The following is a 19,310-nucleotide window of genomic DNA, read 5'->3' as shown; positions in this document are numbered from 1 at the left end:
GGGAACTGGAAGCCCTAAAGTTACAGCGAGCTCTTCAAGAGGAGAGATCCTTCTCTCTTAGACAAGAGAAGCCTCCACATCATGAGGCATTGGAACAAATTAAACGCGAGCTAGAAGAGCTCAAGTGTCAGCAAGAGACTAAGGCTACGGTTTGGTCTAGCTCATGCCGCTCTCCAAGGCACCCTCCACAAGAATGCCCCCTTCGGGTTTACTGCAACTTCTGTGAAAAATCTGGACATGAGGACAAGGATTGTTACTGCCTCAAAGGATTGCGACAAATACAGCAAAGTCTTGGTCCTTCTCTTCAGCAAGGGCCAACACCTGCATCCAACATGGTTTCTCCCTGTGGCCATCCACCCCATATGCCACCTTTGCTGACAGCCCCTCCTATGCAAGGTATGCAAAGCACTTTTCCCTCTCAGAGCTTTTATCATACCCATGCTCCATCACCACCTCACAGCTTCTATGCCTCCACCTCCAACTCCATGGAGCAAGGACCACCTCGTCCTTCAACTCGTCCAGTGAATCGGCCCATTTTGTGCTACAGATGCGGGGAATATGGTCATTACCAAAGCAAATGCCCTCTGCCCGAAGGGTCTCCTCCCTGCCGTCATTGCCCCTATACGAAGGATCACTACAGTAAGGATTGCCCTAAAATTCGTGCATCTACGGCTTCGAACCCAAGTCAAAGCTAGACTGAGTTTGCCTTTCCCAAGCTCAATTTGATAGTAGTTAGCACTATTTCTCAGCCGCCCCCTTCTACCCACGTGGTTACCCCTCAAAATAAGCTGCGGCAGTTGGCAGAAGAGCCATCGGGCATCCTCACCCGGGCCCAGAGAGCCGCTCTCGGTCTTAGCATTCCATCAACTTCAACTCCCCCACACATTCTCACACCAATGAATACCCTGCCTGCAGCTGTTAACAAGCAATCCCCCAGTGCCATGAAAGAATCCAAATCTTTGCTCTTCGATATTGATGAAGCTTTCTTGGAAGCAGTTTCCGATCTGCAGAAGATCAAGATACCAAAGGAACAACAGGTAGAAAAAGAGAAGCTTACAGCAGAGACAGTCTGTTCTTTCCAACAAGTGTCCCTTTATGACATGTTGCGGCTAGATGCAAATTTTAGAAGTGACACCCTTGGTGTTATTCAGTCACTTTATCTTGGAGCAGGTCCTAGTGGAGGGCACCTCCCAGTGCGACCATCAGAGTCCTATATGATATCTAATCCCGCTGCTCCACTCACTGATTATAGAAGCCCTCGCCTTACAGTGTCCGTTTTAGGTCTGCAATTCTCGGGAGTGATAGTGGATGGTGGATCTGGCATCAACCTGATGCCTGAGTTCACTATGTTAGCTCTAGGTCTACAGCCTACTCGCCCTGCTCCCTTCATAGTTACGTTGGCCGACCAACGGACAGTCTACCCAGTGGGCATAGTGGACAATGTGCCTCTGCAGGTACAAGACTTTACTTTTAACTTGGATTTTGTTGTGGTTCGTCTTCCCCAGGTTGAGGGCGGATTTCCTTTGCTCATTGGAAGACCATGGCTGTGACACACTAAAGAACTTCATGATTGGGGGAACGACGCAATGTGGATACATACTTCTGGCTCCTCGATGCAACCCATTCTCTTAGAAGGTGGTATGGATCCCGTGGTGCAACAAGTTTCTTTGTCAATGGAAACCAAACCTGAACAAGAACAACCTACTACACCTGAAGGGTCAGATGATGATCTGCTCGAGTGGTTGGAGGCTACCAAATCTATGCCTTGTTATGGAGTCTCTATTCACTCTTGGCCTGAAGATACACCCACCCTCTTCAAATGTTTCCACAGTCACTAAACCTAATGTGCCAGCTAAAGTGTTGAAGGTCACAGAAGATACTCATGATGCGCTCTCGATGAAAGCCCTCTTGATGAAAGCCGTTGAATTCGAAAAGCCTATGAAAAAGTATATAAGCGAGAAGAAATCTCCACTACAGGAGTTCACCACCCCTCAAACATCAACCCCAACCTCTGTGGTGTCTGCTTCCCCGACCAGAACAAAGATCTCCTCTACGTCGTCTAGCAAACTTCCTTCAGAGAGCCCGTCCTGCAGGATGAATTCCAAGATCATGATAGCTGTCTTGCATGTGATGCTCATTATAGCTATAGCTGAGTGCTCTTTATTTGCCCCTATCTACCCTTCCCCTCTCCCCCTAGCCCTCGACCTACCCTCCCCTTGCCCTCGCCCTACCCTCCCCCTCCCCCTCCCCAACTCGTCTCCCTTCCCCTCCCCAACTCGCCCAACACTTCCAAACTCACCCCTTCCCCTCCCAAACTAGTCCCTCCCCCTCCCCAATTCGTCCCCCTTTTCCCCTCCCCAACTCGCCCCCCCTCCCAATTCGTCCACCTACTCCCTCTTCGTATTCGGCCTTTTCACCAAATCAGCCCCCTCCCAATTAGTCCCTTCCCAATTCAGCCCTCTTCCAATTAGTCCCCTCCCAATTCAGCCCTCTCCCAAATGCGCCCCTCCCAATCCCAATTGGCCCTCTGCCCAATTAGTCCCTTCCCAATTCAGCCCCCTCCCAATTAGTCCCTTCCCAATTCGGCCCTCTGCCCAATTAGTCCCTTCCCAATTCAGCCCCTCCCAATTAGTCCCTTCCCAATTCGACCCTCTGCCCAATTAGTCCCCTCCCAATTCAGCCCTCTCCCAAATGCGCCCCTCCCAATCCCAATTGGCCCTCTGCCCAATTAGTCCCTTCCCAATTTGGCCCTCTGCCCAATTAGTCCCCTCCCAATTAGTCCCTTCCCAATTTGGCCCTCTGTCCAATTAGTCCCTTCCCAATTCAGCCCCCTCCCAATTCAGCCCTCTCCCAAATGCGCCCCTCCCAATCCCAATTGGCCCTCTGCCCAATTAGTCCCTTCCCAATTCAGCCCCCTCCCAATTCGTCCCCCTCTTTCCCTCCCAATCCAGCCCTCTCCCAAATTCGCCCCGCCCAACCCCAATTGGCCCTCTGCCCAATTAGTCCCTTCCCAATTCAGCCCTCTCCCAAATTCTCCCCTCCCAACCCCAATTGGCCCTCTGCCCAATTAGTCCCTTCCCAATTCAGCCCCCTCCCAATTCGTCCCCCTCTTTCCCTCCCAATTCAGCCTTGAACGGTCATCATCTTTGCATAAGAATCCGCCATCCTGTGTTCGAGTAGAGAAACCTCCTCCTCCAAGTGTTGAATTCTCTTGCCAGCAACGATCATTTCTTGCATGGTTGGGCCTAGCACCTGCTTCAAAAAAGATGTACTATGCGGTACCTAGTGGTTTCATTTCCTAGTTTTTCAGTATTTCCTCTCACCGAGACGGTGAGCGGTCTTGTGGCGGGCAACATGTAGCAGGCTACAGTGTCACTTTCACAGGACACTCAGTTAGTATAGTTGGTTCAGTCTGGTTCACACTAGACGGACTCTCTGGGCTGGGCAGTGACACGTGGCAGGATACGGACGGTGGTCTAGTGGACAACGTGGCCAGGTCACCACCACCACTCACTTTGGAGATTGGCTTAGGTGGCTGCCATTTATGGGCCGTTGGTGGATCATCTTCTGGATATATGGTCCAGCGTCGTCGTTTAGAGCATAGAGTCTAGACACACAGCACTTGTTCAATCTCCCTGCACATCTGACCCTCGATACCCCCATTGTACCTGAGAGTCCTGGGTTGGAGCTGAGTGTGTTGCCACGCCAGAGTCTGTATCAGTGCTTTGAGATAGTCGAGTCATTTGTGTGGTCTACTGTTGCTGTTGCTGTTGCTGTTGTGTCTGTGAGTGTTGTTGTCTATTGTTTCCTGTTTCTAGTCTGTTTTGAGTGAAATTGTCACGCACATTGCACTGAGGAGCACCCACTGTAGAGAGCACGACACACTATCTGCGCTACAGCGTGCGGAATCACTGGTCTCTGCCGCGAGCCTTCTCTGGTTCTGTGCCCTGTTGTTGCGCCTTTTCATCCCTGCGTGACCCTGCAGGTCTGTTGTGAGCTCTGCGTCCTGCAGTCTTCAGCTTGTCGTGAAGCTTTTCCTCTGCACAGCTATTGTTGCGGGCTCTTTTCAGCCAATGTTTGCTGCTAGTTTTGTTGTGTGTATAGGTGAGGCTTCGTCTGACTGTGTGAGTGTGTGTGTGAGTTTCCTCGCCTACTGTATATACCATATAGAATGCATAGTTCTTTGAATTGCATCTCCTATAATGTGTGTGTGAGTTTCCCCTTTTTTCCGTTTCCTCGCCCACTGTATATACCATATAGAATGCATAGTTCTTTGAATTGCATCTCCTATAATGTGCGTGGGTTATGCAATCACTACAAGTGGCGGATTACTTGGCACTATGTACATACATGTAAAGCAGACATTGTGGTTCTTCAAGAGCATAACCAACATCAAATTGCAGGACAAACTTCTTACTTTGTGGGCTACTGGATAGCTTATGCAGGATCAACTGGATATTCTAGAGTGCTTATACTTGTTTGACATGAACTCTTCCCGACCTTTGTTTTCAATGACCTGGCTGGGAGATGGATGGTCATCCAATGTATTGTTAATGGGGAAGTTTTCGAATTTGGAGGATTATATGCATACACAACTTCTGCAGACAGGGCACGGTTGTGAAGTGTTATCTCCTCTTATTGTTGGCGTTCCAATGCATTTCTTTGTGGGGATTTTAATATTGTACCAAACCTTGCAGATAATACTATTGGGCATTCTCACATGCTTTATATGGAACGGCAATCATGGGATCAATTTATGTTGACATGTAATGGGCTTGATTTGTGGCCCTTTTTGCATGCGACTGATCCAGAATTCACTTTTCAGCATAATTCTCAATCTATGTATCGCGCTCGGCTGGATCAATGATATCTTTTTGCAACATTATCATGACTTTGCATGCGAGATGAGGATTGATTATGCTATGTGTCTCTCGGATCATTTTCCCATATGCTTGAAACTTCGTTTTGGCTCTTTTGATGTCAATGACTGCCTTCCCAAGAAGAGACTTTTGCACATCAATAATGCTTATCTCAAGCATGAGCCTTTTAGCGCTATGATTGTGGATATCATCCTGCCTTTGATCTCCCAGATGTATGTTGATATGAACATAGCCTGATTCCGCTTTGTTTTGCGTGTTCAATGCGTTATCTAGGATTATGGCAAGGATTATTTGTCACAACTAAGGGAACAAGGTAATCAAGCAAAGGATACTTGTAGTAGATTAATGCACTTGGCAAATCATTCTTCTCTTATTGACACTCAAATGACTGAGTTGCTTTCTGCTCGCCCTATGTTACGGCACAATAATGAGAGGAAATTGGCCAAATGGCAGACTCGAGCTTGTCAACATGCTTTTGCAGATAAAGGATGTGCTTCGAAACAATTCTTCTAGCATTTGCATCACTCCAGGCAGTCTCAAGCTATACGGAGAGTTAAATTACCATCAAGGAGTGGACCTCCACTTTCCGAGAGCTAGCACTAGCCCTACACTCTCATTATGGCAAGATTTTAGAGGCCCCTTCCTCTCCCATGAGAGAAGCTCGCCTAGCGTGTCACATGTTTCTATCGCATGTTACTCCCATTCTTTCGATGCGGTAGGCTCAAGACTTGGAAGCTGTTTTCACTGAGTCGGAATTGTATGCCAGTTTGCTTGATTTGGTTCGATGGAGAGCTCCTGGTTGGGATGGTCTCTCTGTGGAATTTTCCTTGTCTTTTTGGGATTATTTGAAGTTGCCTTTGTTGTTCATGATGAATACAGCTCCGGAACAACAAGAATTGCCCTCCTCTTGGAAAGAAGGTTTGCTCAAGCTGATACCTAAGCATGCCTTGTGTGAAGAATTCTCTCATTGGCGGCCTATTACACTCATGACTGGTATATAAATTAATAGCAAAAATGCTTGCTAACCGACTCAAGTGCTTTCTGCATGAAGGCTTGTATCAATCTCAATACGGCTTCATTCCACGACGTCATATTACTGATAACCTCGCGAATGTCATCATTGGTATGGAATATGCAAAATATATTCGACAGGATGTCTTCATCTGCAGGTCGACATTGAAAAGGCATTTGATACTGTTCTTTGGGATTATATTGTGGATACCATGCAACACTTGGGATTGGGGCCTAGGCTATCCTGTGTCGTGCTTTTCTTGTATGCACACAACACTTCTGCATGCTTGCTGGATGGATCTCTCACAGGATCTTGGCCTTTGGGATGGTCGGTAAGGCAGGGCTGCCCTGTGAGTGCTTTGCTTTACGCGATCGCTACTCACCCCTTGTTTATGTATTTGGATTCCTTGATTTCCACTGGTAGGCTACATGGCCCGACTTTACCTTCTGGACGGCAGTTTGCTGGTCAGGCCTATGCGGATGACTCTTTGTTTATCCCACGCAATCACTATGATGATGTACAACAAATTATGCATACTCTTCACTTGTTTGGATTGGCAGCAGGTCTCAAAATTAACTTTTGTAAATCCAAGCTATTGCCTCTGAAAGAGTGTGACTGGCATAAGATATTGTGGCCTAGGGAGATTGTTCCTTCACATGTTCTGGTTTGTCATTTGGGTTATCCACTGGGTTGGAATGTATCGGCTATGCAGAAAGTAGCTTGGGTGTTCCAACGTCTGCATTCCAAGTTAAATTATTGGAAATTGTCCACGGGGCCACTTCATGTGCGTCTCAGGATTGTCCAATGCATCCTTGTGGCTTATGTGTAGTTTTACTTGCCTTTGTTATCCCGGCCTCGGTTGCGCTTGTAATCCCTCATGTCCAATATTTTCCTGGATGTCCCTTTACTTCTTCCCTCATTGTTGATTGGAAGGTTGTCACTTCGCATTTCGCTTGGAATGGTCAGACAATCCTCTATGGGTAACTCTCTTCGGTTAGAGAGTCTGCATTGGAGCAGGGCCTTCACTTTGACTTTGGTTCAATGGTCTCCTCGCCAAGCGTATTTTTTGGAATCTGTTAGGTGCATTAGGTGGTTGATGACTCGTTATGTTGTTTCGTTAGCTGATGCTGTGTCCCGCTTTCGGTTGGGTCCTCACGATTCTCCTTTCTGGTGGGCAATTCAAAGGATGGTTGCTGATCACTCACCCATTCCTCCTTTGGATGTGGACTCTCACTTCTCTGATTGGAATCTGGCTACTACCAGATTGGATTGCATCTCAGCTGGCAGTGTCTATGCCATCCTTCAGTCTGATGTCTGGATTGTGCATCATGATAATCAACTGTCGCTTTCCGAGTCATCCTTGTGGTGGCAACACATATTGTCTTGCATTTGGCAGAGTCATCTACCTTTGAAGGAACGTGTTTTCTTGTGGTGCTGCTTGGTGGGAGCTCTACCTGTTGGCAGTGTGTTACACGCTCGGCATATTGCGTCTTCTCGCTGCTCTAGATGCCTTGAAGCTGAGAAGATTGTGCCACACTTACTGTGGCGTTGTTGCCACTCCAGAGCCTTCATTCGGCAAGTATCGACTGATTTTCGGCTGCGTTTTCCTTCCTACTCTTTTCACAGACGCTTTTGGCTTTAAGGGGGTGCTCCAATCACCGCAATCTCAGTTTGTTGTGTTCTTCACCTGGGTCAGATTTTGGACTCTGTGGGCCATTTGGCACTATAGGAACTCCTTAATGTTCCAAGGCACTTATGTTGACCCCTTTCCCTATTTCAAATTATCTCTTGGTCAAGTGCTGCATTTCGATTATGACGCTGGAGACATCACTCTTGATACCTACAGGATTTACTTTGACTGTTTCTAGCCTTCGGAGCCTCATAGTGCTCCGCTCTTTGTATCCCTTTCTTTTTCGTGGGCTTTCGTCGCTTTGAGGTTTTCCACTTGTAAATTAATCAAAGCAGATTTACAAAAAAAAAGTGTGAGTGAGTGGTGTTTTTCTTGTACAGTTTCTTCTGGGCAAGTTGGTGTCCGTTTCTAGATCGAGGTTTTTAGAGTGTGGTGGTGGACTTCCGCTGAATGGCTGAAGAAGCAGTCTGCAAGAAGAAGGTGGACTTCTCCTCAATGGATGCGGCGAATATCATTAAAGAATGTCTGTTTGAAATTTTTGCGGATGCCCGGAATACCTAGAAAGGCTCAAAACCCACTACTAAAGTGGGTATTCCTGTGCAGGAACTTATGGATCCGGTTGCACAATATGCTCTAAATGCTATTATTTTGTTTTTCCCGGGTAAAATGCCCATTGCACAAGATGTAGGTTAGTGGATTGACTTTTCGCTCAAAAGACAAGCTATCAGAGGGGTGTATTTTGGTGTGAGGGGCTTTTATGAGGTTTTGTTGGCTGATATGGAATCTCCCTCGCAACTGTTGGAAATGTCGCCTTTGTTTTTCGATATGCAAATGACGCATGTATTGCCCTGGACACGTACTAAGGGTTATTAGAGTTTGATCCGCCACAGGTGTCCAGTTTGGGTGGAAATAGTGGGTTTTCCACGTACTTGGCACATTTCCTCCCTCTTTTGGCAGCACAGTAAGGTAAAGTCATATGCTTTCCTAACTTTCCTAACTTGGAAACCAATCCCAATCGATTTTACGTGCTTTGGGATACAAACAAACCTACACCTACACCTACTGGAATAATGGTCAATTCTGGGGATCCTGTGGTAGGCAAAAGGCCTTTTAAACTCAAATGGGGCAAATTTGCGGGTGCTTGTTTTGGCTGTGGTAAATTTGGACATATGCAATCTAAATGTCGAGAGCCTCTATTGAAATTGCCACCTTCTGCTGTTCCTCCTTCTACTTCGTCTGTGAAGACAAAGCTGGGTGATTCCAATGGAAGCAAGCAATCTCAACAGGATAAAGATAAAAACAGGACTTTGCCATATGTACAATCTAATGCGAGGACTGATGCTAAGCGTAAAGCAAAAGTAGACGATTCTAAAGATGGATGGGAAAATCCAAAAAGGGTGGCTAAGACGCGTGCTTCGCCCATGTCGAGAAACTATGTGCCTGTTTTGGATGGGAAAAGTGGGAGGCAATCAGCATCTACCTCTCATGACAACAAAATGCTGGCTGAAGCGTAGGTTAGAGTGGTTTGTATATACAAAGATGCTTTGATTATCCTATATCTGCGATAGCAAATATGCACTTCCCTTATTTGCAAGGAATGCATGTAGATTCTTCGTTGTTGGTTGTTGGCATGGATGCAGATGTGCCAATGGGAACTACTTCTTTGTAGCCCGTTCTAATTGTTCTCTTGTAAATATTGTACAGATGCATTCTCCTCTCAGATGTTTTACATATAATGTGCGTGGGTTGTGCAATCACAATAAGTGGAAGCTGACTTGGAACTATGTCCATACACATAAAGTAGATATAGTGGTTTTGTAGGAACATAATCAACATGAATTTGCAGGTCAATCTTCATATTTTGTAGGATTTTGGATTGCTTATGCTGGCACCGGTAGTTATTCCGGTGTTTTGATGATGGTGCGTCATGAATTGCCGCCAATATCGGCACACAATGACCCTAAGGGGCGATGGATGGCTGTCCAATGTCCTGTTCAAGGGAATGTTTTGGAAGTAGCTGGGATCTATGCTTGTACTGCTTCCGTCCAAAGAAGTTACCTTTGGCAAGAGCTAACCAAATATCCTTCGCGGTCGCATGCATTTTGGTGTGGGAACTTTAATAATACGCCTACAAACACTGACAATACATATGGTCATTCGCATATGTTGAGTTCTGAGAGTTTCTCATGGGATAGTATGGTTTGTGATGCGGGTATTTTAGATTTGTGGGCTCTCACTAGCTCTACAGATAGAGGTTACACTTTTGCTCATGATGCACACTCAAGATCTTGGTATATGCAATGGCAAAGAGGTAAGGTGGAAGGAGATAAGGCAATATGCCAAGAGTTGGAAACGCTTGCAGATTCTAGGCAGCTCACTGTTTCTGAGCGAGAGACCTTATGTGATGCTAAAATTTCTTTGATGCATAATAACAAGCAAAAACTGGACAAATGGAAAGTTAGATCAAGGCAATATGCTCTTTTGGATAAAGACTGTGCCATCAAAACAATTTTTTAAGCCTTTGCATCATTCGCGGTAATCCATGGCCATTAGAAGAGAGAAGGATAATGCTGGACAATGGACTACTAATAAAATCCAATTAGCACACTGCATGGTGAATCATTTTCAACGAGTGTTTGCAGCTCCTAAAACTCCCTCTCAATAGGTCTTGCAAGCTAGACAACTGCTCGTATCGTATGTACATCCTATTATGACTGACGACGATGTAGATACACTTGAGGCTGATTTTATTGAAGCTGAACCATATAGTACTCTGCTGTATCTTGGTCATTGGAAATCCCTTGGGTGGGATGGTCTGACGGTTGAGTTTTTCCTCCACTTTTGGGAATCATTGAATATGTTGCCTTTACCCTTTTGATAAATCAGGCATGGACTATGCAATGTATGCCACAATCGTGGAAAGAAGGTCTGGTGAAATTGTTGCCTAAGCAATCACTTTATGAATCCTTTTCTGATTGGCGGCCTATTACTCTTATGCCGGTTATTTACAAATTGATGTCGAGAATGATTGCTGCGAGGATTAAACACCACTTATTGTCCGGCATACATGCCGCTCAATATGGATTTATCCCTCGCAGGCAAATCATGGATAATCTTGCTAATGCTTTCATCGGCATTGAATATGCAAAGTATACTAGCCAATATGTGCTCATCATGCAAGTTGATATAGAGAAAGCATTTGATACTGTTCAGTGGGACTTTATTGCACAGGTCATGGCGGCTTAGGTTTTGGATTGAAAATGCACCGTGTAGTTTACTTTCTTTATGAACACAACCAATCTTCCGAAATAATTGATGGTGAGCTTACGTAGTCATGGAATCTTGGTTGTTCGGTAAGGCAAGGATGTCCGTTGAGTGCCATGCTATATGCTATTGTTACTCATTCTCTACTACATTATTTGGACTCCTTGACGGTACCTGGTTGATTGCATGGATTGGAACTACCTTCTTGTGATCATTTTGTGGCACAAGCGTATGTGGATGATTCCATGTTTTGGCCTAGGAATCATCTAGATGATGTTTGTAATGGAAATGGCCCATGAAGATGAACAATTAGTCGAGATGAGATTCCCTATTTGGACCATTACACTCATTATATTCCGCTCCTACTCAAATCGGTTCTTGATCAAAGGTCCCTATCGACTTCTTACAGCAAACATCTGTCAAAGAGAAGCAACATCCTAAGTTCCATGCAATCAAGGAGTTGGTAGTCTCTTTTGCATTAGGTGCCTTGTGAAAATTCTTTTGCAATTACCACGCTTAGACTCTATACCCTAGGCAGTTCTACCCATATACCAAGTGTGATTTGGGTTGGTGGTATGCAAGGCCAGCCCTTCTTGTGGTAGGAGCTTAGGCTTCGGGCTTGAGTCCATATTGGCTATGTGGCTGGGAGATGAGCTCAATGTCTGTTCCTTATGCCTGCTCCATGTGTGACAATGGCTTGGGTTATTTCCTGTTGTGCAAGCTAGATCCTGAAGGGTATTAACGCATGACCATGGAAATGAAACATGCTACAAAAGAGAAGAGAAGAAAGGAAAGCGGAAATCCAAGTGCTTTGGATGTATATAATATCTGATAAGGGATCTGAGTCATGACATTCAAGGCTTGTTAACCTATGACAGCTTTAAGAATCCTGCAGCTCATTCCCTATGGTAAACAAGATTCTTGAAGGTCAATAATATGAATAAGGAATCAGTATGGGTTAAAAAAAAGGTCAATTGAGAGGAGGCTTTTAGTCACTTAGAATTCATTTAGCACCTGGTTGCTGGAATCAACACAAATAGGCCCAGGTTGAGCTGGGTGGCCAAGAGAAACCTCGAAGATCTGATTGCAAGCAACAAGTCACATTGATAGGTTGTCTTCATTGTTTATCTGAGATCAATTCAAGGCCAATCCATAAAGATAAAAACTCAGCAGTCTTACTGGTTTAGGTTCTGGAACCCGCCAGAAGTAAAGATAACCTTGTGCAGAAACTCCAGCCAGAACCTTTTCCTGCTTAAAGAAAAAACTATTTAATGGAGTGTTCAAATACGAAAGATATAATTTTAGAATGTGTCAGATGCAATGATAAAGAGAAAAAATTTAGCTCTACCGCATAGATATACCGGTTTACATGTCTGATTGGGAAATTGCTTGCATGAATTCCACTTTCCAAGGGCATGTAGCAGGGATACAATGTCACTTGCATGGGACAGCAATTAGTTACAGCTGGTTTGGGGTTCACACACGATGGACTCTTGTCTGGGAAATGACACGTGGCAGAGATACAGGTGGTGGTCTAGTGGACACCGTGGCCAGATCACCACCACCATAGTTTGAAGATAGACGTAGCTGGACTGTCAGGGATATTTTGCTAGCCGTTGGTGGCTCTTTATGATTGTATATATGTGTATCTATTCGTTGTATGCTTCATCTACTTCTATGATCTAGCGTCTTGAGTCTTGTGTCCAGCACTGCACGTTTGCACTCTCCCTGCACATTGGAACCTCGATACCCCCATTGTACCTATGAGTCATCGGCTTGGAGGTGAGTGTGCTGCCAACCAGAATCTGCACTGATTCCATGAGTTCGTCGAGTCCCATTGAGTTATAAGTCTGTTGTTTGTTCCATTGCTATGTTGTGTTTTCTTTCTGTTGAAGTGAGGTTTCCCGCATATTTCACTAAGGAGCACCCACACTAGAGAGCACAACACACTTTTCCTGCTATAGATGCTCTCATTTTTGGCATGCCCGGTGGGACCTCAAGTGAAGTCTCACTTTCTTGAGCGTACATGGTCGAGGAGCTAGCTAGCCTTGTCTAGTCTGCTGGTCTAGACTGGCCTCAACCAGCTTGTTCTAGTCCACCTTCGTCCTCGTCAAGCTTGGTATAGTCCATCTTTGCCTCGTCCAGCTCGGTCTACCCCGTCTAGTCTCTCTCACCCCTATCTAGGTGGAGTGGTCTAGTTGAGTCTAGCGTGGTCTAGTCAAGTATGGTCCAGTGGGTCTAGACTATCCAGCAAGATCAAGGGTCTTTGTGCCAAGATCTTGGGTGGGTTTGTTGTTACTGCATGACACATACAAGGTAGTCTAAAGATCGAACTGTCCTCTGAGAGTATGGACCAGCTCTAGCCAAAGATCTCGAATAGTCTCTGCTGGTGGTACTAAGCGAGCCTCAAAGATGTGAAAGCAGCGGGCCCGCCAAATGAACCAGAGTGTCAGGCCATAGATGAGCTCCCAACACTCCTCTCTCTCATTGCTCCACTCCTGTGGAGTAAGCTCTGTAGCATGCTGGGGTGTGGGTCGACCCCCCTGCATTACTATCATCCTGCTGGTGGAGGATAGCTCAAACTGAAGTGCTGGTCCTGTGAGAGTGGACCAAGCAACTGCCCCCCAAGTGTACTGCCGTGCCATGGAAAGAGCTGGCATTGGCCAAAGGACATGAAGCCAAACCTGCTATGCCAAAGGACAATCCCAAAGATGATGGCGCTGACTCTCCATAGGATGGTCACAAGCTGCGCGTGCTGCCGAGAGACCACTCTGTACAAGCCAGCTCCCAACTGCTGTAGCCTGATGTGCAACCAGCCATTGGAACAATTTGACTCGTCGCGGCTGTCTGGAGTCCCACAACCTTGCCCAAAAGGTGGACAAGAACTCAGCTATGAGACCTTCCTCCTACAAATGAGGTGCTGCAGTAGGACGAGCCTCTCTCCGTGCTGCTAGTATGTGACGTCCATACGAACAATGTACTGAAAGAAGGGGACACCTGGATGGTCGACTGAGGAGAAAGGGTCCCTCTAGAACCACTCTCAAGATCCCACTGCACTCGTGCGAGAGGACAACACTCCCAAGCCCACAGCCTTCAGTGGCCACTCTCAAGAGCTGCTGGGTCAGGATCGATGACCCAAGTCCTCCCACAGATGCCCACAACTCGGATCCTCTGAAAACAGCACTGCCACTTGTGGGGCCTCTATTGAGACACGGTGTAAACGGCCCTTACCCTGTAGCTCGAAAAACAGGGAGGGGATAGTCTTTGAGCAAGCCCGAACTGCGATGATAACCTCCAGTCCCGTGAAGGCTCGCTGACTCGAGAGGCGTAAGCCACTCAGCTAGTACCGCCTTTGTGATGTCGTGACACATGCTCTGCACCCCTCTCATGCCCTGAAGCTGGATGCTCAAAACCTCCTCTGATAAGCCTGAAAACTGTAGCCAGTCACCTAAAGTGCGTGCCGGACCCTCTGCCATGGGACCCCAGGAAACATGAGGCCTACTACCAACCAAGTGGCCTCTCTGAGTGCTAACCATGAGGTTCCAAAAAAGGGGCTGTCTCAGGCGCTCCTCCATGCAGGTAGGCTGGCACTGCTCCAGGCCTCTCCGAAGCTGCTCCCCAGGATCAAAGCAGACTCAGAGCGAAGCGGTCCTCCAGTCTCTTGCTCACGCCAACTCTGCGCATCTTTGTGAAAATCCATCTGGTCGAAGGTCGCTAGGGGCCTCAAGCCTGAGGCACTCTAGCACTAAGCCGCTAAAGCAAAAACTCCTTCCAGGGCTCCTCCCCTGGAAGAAGTCCTCTGACGATAAACTTTCCTAGAAGGGCTCTGCTCTGCTGTGCTTGGTCTATGATCCCCAACCCTCCCTGAGAACAAGGAAGAATGATGACCTGCCATGCGACTTTGGCCAGGGCTATTTGAGTGTCATGCCCTGACCAAAGGAAGTTCCTGATCAGCCTCTCTACCTGGTTGATGCAAGAACTCGAAAAGATCCAACAAGAAGTGATGTACCACATAGTAGCCAACAACACCTGGTTGGCCACTACAACTCTGCCTGCCAGAGAAAGTTGTGTGAAGCTCCAATGTAACAACTTCCTCTTGATGGACACGAGGAGGGGAGCAATCTGCTCCTCAAGAGACAAGTCCAAGCCAACCTGACAGCCCAAGTACCGAGCTGCAGTCATTGGGGGAATCCATCTGAAACCCTCACCTGGTAGCCAAAAAGGCGTTGGAGCACTACCAACTGCGAAAGCCACTGTATTTCTCCAGTTGATCCGTGCGCCTGATGCACAACAAAAGATCTCAAGGGCCTGCTCACACCTGTGAAGGTTGGCTTTCTGGCCCTCCAAGTACAAGGGTGAGTTGTCTACGAACTCAGCAGCCAGTAGCTCATCTCCGCGAATAGGAAGCGCTAAGCCACATAGACCACTTGCTATGAAACCAAAAACTTGCTCATTGCCTCAGCATAGAACAAAAAGAGGAAGGGGGCAAGAGGGCAGCCCTGTCTGACCGAATGTGTGAGCATGAAACGATCTCCTCTACCACCTGCCAAAAGTATCTGGCTGTGTGCCTGTCTGTACAGAGCTGACACACCTCGCATCTAGGCATCTGAGAAGCCCATCCTGCGTAGAGTGCCCTCCAAAAGTCCCAGTCAACTCTATCGTAGGCCTTCTCAAAATCGAGAAGAAGTATCACCAGATCCTCACCACGGAGGCGTGCGAGGGCAGATGCCTCCCAAAAAGTAAAGATGTTGTCAAGGATACTACGCTCCTTGACAAAACCTGTCTGTGTCCCATGTATGATGCTCTTTAGAAGTGGCTGAATCCTCAAACTCAGAGCCTTGGCAAGAATTGTGTAGGCTGAGTTGAGGATGGTGATGGGTCGCCACTGTCGAATGAGGTAGATCAGGCTCTCACTCATGCTGTCAGGCATCTCCTCTGTGTGTAGGATGTACTGAAAAGCGCTGCAAAGATCTGAGCCAAGCACATCTCACTACTCTAAGAAAAAGCTATGAGTTAGACCATCCTCACCTAGACAGCTACCACGGGGAAGTGCTTTGAGGGCCGCGTGGAGCTCCTGTAACTGTAGGGGCAGCTCAAGCCTCTGGCGCATATCCTTAGTCACAAGACAAGGCATATGTGCCCACACCTGCTCCCTGTATGCATCCTGACGCTCTGACTGAGGCTCTGCTGACATCAGGTCACGGTAAAAGTCGGTGGCAATTGCACGCATGCCCTCTGGGCCCCACTATCTCAAAGAAAGCCCCTTTCACTCTGTCACCCACCTGGGTCTACTGAGATGCCTGTCAATGAAAAGCAAACTCCTGGTGCCTCTCCTCTGTGCTGGCAAGCTCCTGGCGAGCCTACTGTAAGTACTCCTCCAACCAAGGACTATTTGGATGCTGCTCTTGTATCCTCTGCAGGGAAGCAACGCCTCGTCGGAGACGCTGCTCCTCCTCTCTCGCTGCAGCCAGCAGGCCGTAGACTCCTGGAGAAATAGCCGACTAAGTTCAGCAAGTCCAGAGGCCAATCTCTCAACAGGAGAGTCTTGCATGAGAAGAGTTCAGCAAGACCCTCTCAGGGATGCGAAGCATCGTGCTCCCCCTCCTTTGTCTATCTGTCACTGTGAGGATCACTGGTGCATGGTCCGAAAAAGAAGTCCCAGCCAAAATGCTAACTGACCCACCCAAGTCACAGAAGTGGTCACTAGTGTAGAAGCGATCTATCCGAGATAGATTCACTCCTCCCACTCTATGGTCCGAACGAGAGAAAGCCACCAGGCTGCCTGGTGGCCTCACAAAGCTAGAGTGCTTCCACATATCTGAAACCTGCAGAGTCATACATAACCTCTCCCAAGCTGCCAACTCAACTCCATGCACAGTAGTATGGCTACCTCCAATCCTGTCAGAGGGGTCCTCCAACATGTTGAAGTCACCCCCAATGCACCATTGCTCTGAATGCGGCAGAGACTCTACAATATGAGCCCAAAACTCTGCACGTGCACTCGCCACATTGAACGTAGATGTTCAAGAAGCCCATGAGGCAACTTTGAACCTGCATAGTAATCCACTGAGCGCATAGTAATCCACTTAGCTCTGCCTGGCCCAATAATCCCTCTACCCACAAAGGCCTGCTGCAAAGAATCCGTAATAGTCATACATACCCCACCCTCGATACCTCCAAGTCCAAATGCAGCTCACCAAAAATTCTCATAGAGACCACACAAAATCTGACCACACCGTCGAATGCGGCTCTCACAAAGATGATGCTCCTATAGCATAAAAATATCAATCTCACCACCCACAAGGCATCTCTAAAGCTCCTGACACAGCTGACCCCTCTGACGCTGAAACTGGGACCCTCCTAATCCTTGCACATTCCATGAGATGATCCTCGTGGAGTTAGTGAGAAAAAACAGATGTTGCCGTAGTAGCCAACCTTGCTATCTTTGAGGCCGGTTTGGGTGGGGAGTAATCCGCATCCGAACGACCTCTAGACAAGCGCGAAAGAAGTGATTGTCCCGCCCAGGCCCAAGCCAAGCGTGCAGCACGAAGGGCTACATCCTCTGTCCATGAATACATAACAAGGACGGCTCTGAGTGTCAGCAAACAAATGCACCACAATGTGGCTGAACCTGCTGTATCCGGAGGCGTCACTCTGAACTTGGCTAGTGGCCAAAGTGTCTGCACCAGATCTGTCACCCCTAAGTCCCCTGTGTGGTGTGAGAACTCAGTAGCCTGAATCTGGAGCCAGTCAAGAACTATGTGCTGGGTCCACTCTGTGAGATCTCTACCACACAACGGAAAGGAGAAACCCACCGCTGTGTCCAAAGCCTCAATGCGTCTAGCTGCAAGAAAGAGGACGTGGACGCAAAAGCTAGCCTCCTCCAGGTCAGGAGAAGAGTCACCCAGAAACTGAGTGAAGCTGTAGTCGAAGAAGTCCAAGCGTCTGCGAATGTCGAAGCTAGTCAAATCTCTAAGGATTGCTGCAAAGGGAGAAGTCTGCACCAAAAAGGCGGCCTCAAGTGGGGCTGTCCCTCTCAATCCACACGGCTCGTAGCGAAAGCACTACCAAGAGAACGCTTCGCAATAGAAGCGTGTCCAATACCCTACGTCTGAGAAGGAGTGGAGGAGGGGTCGAGAGATGAGGCTGTCGGCCCCATAGGGGAGAAAGGAGGGACAGGAGGCGAAGTTGGAGGTGGGGGAGGGGGAGGAGACAGGGGAGGCGGAGCGGCAATGTCAAAGGGAAGAGGTGGAGGTGGAGGTGGAGGAGCTGAAGTGGACAGGGCCTTCTCAGGCGGGTCCTGCTGAAGGGGGTCAAAACGGTTACCAGTTGGAACCCAATGCTACTGAGCTGCAGAAGGTCGGCCACCAGGGGGAGCAGTGGAGCGAGCCCGCCCCTGTCGATGACGACCAGGCACTTGCTGCCAACCGTCAACTGTTTGATCGCTGGTCTCAGTCGAGGTACCAACCTGTGCGTCCTGAGTGTTTGGCTGCTAGGCTTGCTTAGCCTTGGGAGGTTGCGCATGCACTGTGGGTTGAGGTCTCCTGCGAGGACAGACCTTTGCCAAATGGCCCATCTGTCTGTAAATGAAACACTGATTTGGGAGACCCTAATATTCCACGCTCTGGCGGAACCAACCCCCACTCATCCGAGGTAGTAGGATGACCTTTGAAAGCGTGTGGGTGTCCCGTACCAAAACACGTACTGAGGGGATGTTGGCCGCCTTGGCAGCTACAGAGGCTCCCGTGCAAGGTGTCTCCAGGACAGTCCCAATCTTTGAGCCTATCCTGGACAACAGTGGCAGGTACTCTCTCCTCAAACTGGGAAAGCAGACGGAGATGGGAAGGTCTGTATCCTCTACCAGAACATCTATAGCTGGATCAAACCCATGTCTCCACTATCGAAAGTGGGCTTGAATTGCTCGGATGGCCAAGGGGCTCATCGCGATGACCTTGGACGCCATCTCAGAAGTTTCGAACTCTATCTGATAGTAGCCGCGTCCGAGGAACTGGACATACAAGATCTTGCCCACCTTTGCGAGAAGGCGGGCCTGGAGAAGATCACGCAACTCTCCTGTGCTAGGTTTGGTGCCGAGAGTTTTGCAGATGACAGAGGTCGCCTGGAGACATTCCACCTCTGCTGCGAGGCTCGCTGGCTCTGTCGGTGAAAAAGCAAGTCGGATGGTGGGCTCTGCAGGGTCGGGCGAGGGGGACTTCTCTTGCGAGTCCCTCTGGGGTGGAGCATTGTAGCGCGGATAATGTGTCGTGCTCTCTACAGTGTGGGTGCCCCTCGGTGCAATGTGGGTGACAATCTCACTCAAACAAATGAAAACTCTCTCAAACAGAATGAAACACAGAAACAACGGATAACAACACAGAAACAATGGATAACAACAGAGACACAACAGTGGACCAGAACATGTGGACTCGACTAGCTCAAAGAACCATGTACATACTCTGGCGTGGCAGCACACTCCGCTCCAGCCCAGGACTCACAGGTACAAAATGGGGTGTCGAGGCTCAGA

General features: G+C 48.0%; 1 protein-coding gene across 9 annotated transcripts in view; it reads right to left on the bottom strand.

Moving 5' to 3' along the window:
• The window catches only part of LOC147458778 (uncharacterized), a 372,832-nt gene that overhangs the window by 21,248 nt on the left and 332,274 nt on the right, over positions 1–19,310 (bottom strand). For all 9 annotated transcript variants that reach the window (XM_086510216.1, XM_086510214.1, XM_086510218.1 and 6 more), the window contains 2 exons: positions 11,966–12,034; positions 11,801–11,866 (listed from right to left, as the gene is read on the bottom strand). In XM_086510216.1, the coding sequence (XP_086366342.1) occupies positions 11,801–11,866; positions 11,966–12,034 (135 nt within the window). The remainder of the gene's footprint in view (positions 1–11,800; positions 11,867–11,965; positions 12,035–19,310) is intronic.

The sequence above is a fragment of the Adiantum capillus-veneris genome, chromosome 4 (genome assembly GCF_014529385.1).
Source record: "Adiantum capillus-veneris isolate H3 chromosome 4, ASM1452938v2, whole genome shotgun sequence".
Lineage (NCBI taxonomy): Eukaryota > Viridiplantae > Streptophyta > Polypodiopsida > Polypodiales > Pteridaceae > Adiantum > Adiantum capillus-veneris.
The sequence above is the reverse complement of the archived record's forward strand: the minus strand, read 5'-3'. Positions and strand labels throughout refer to the sequence as shown.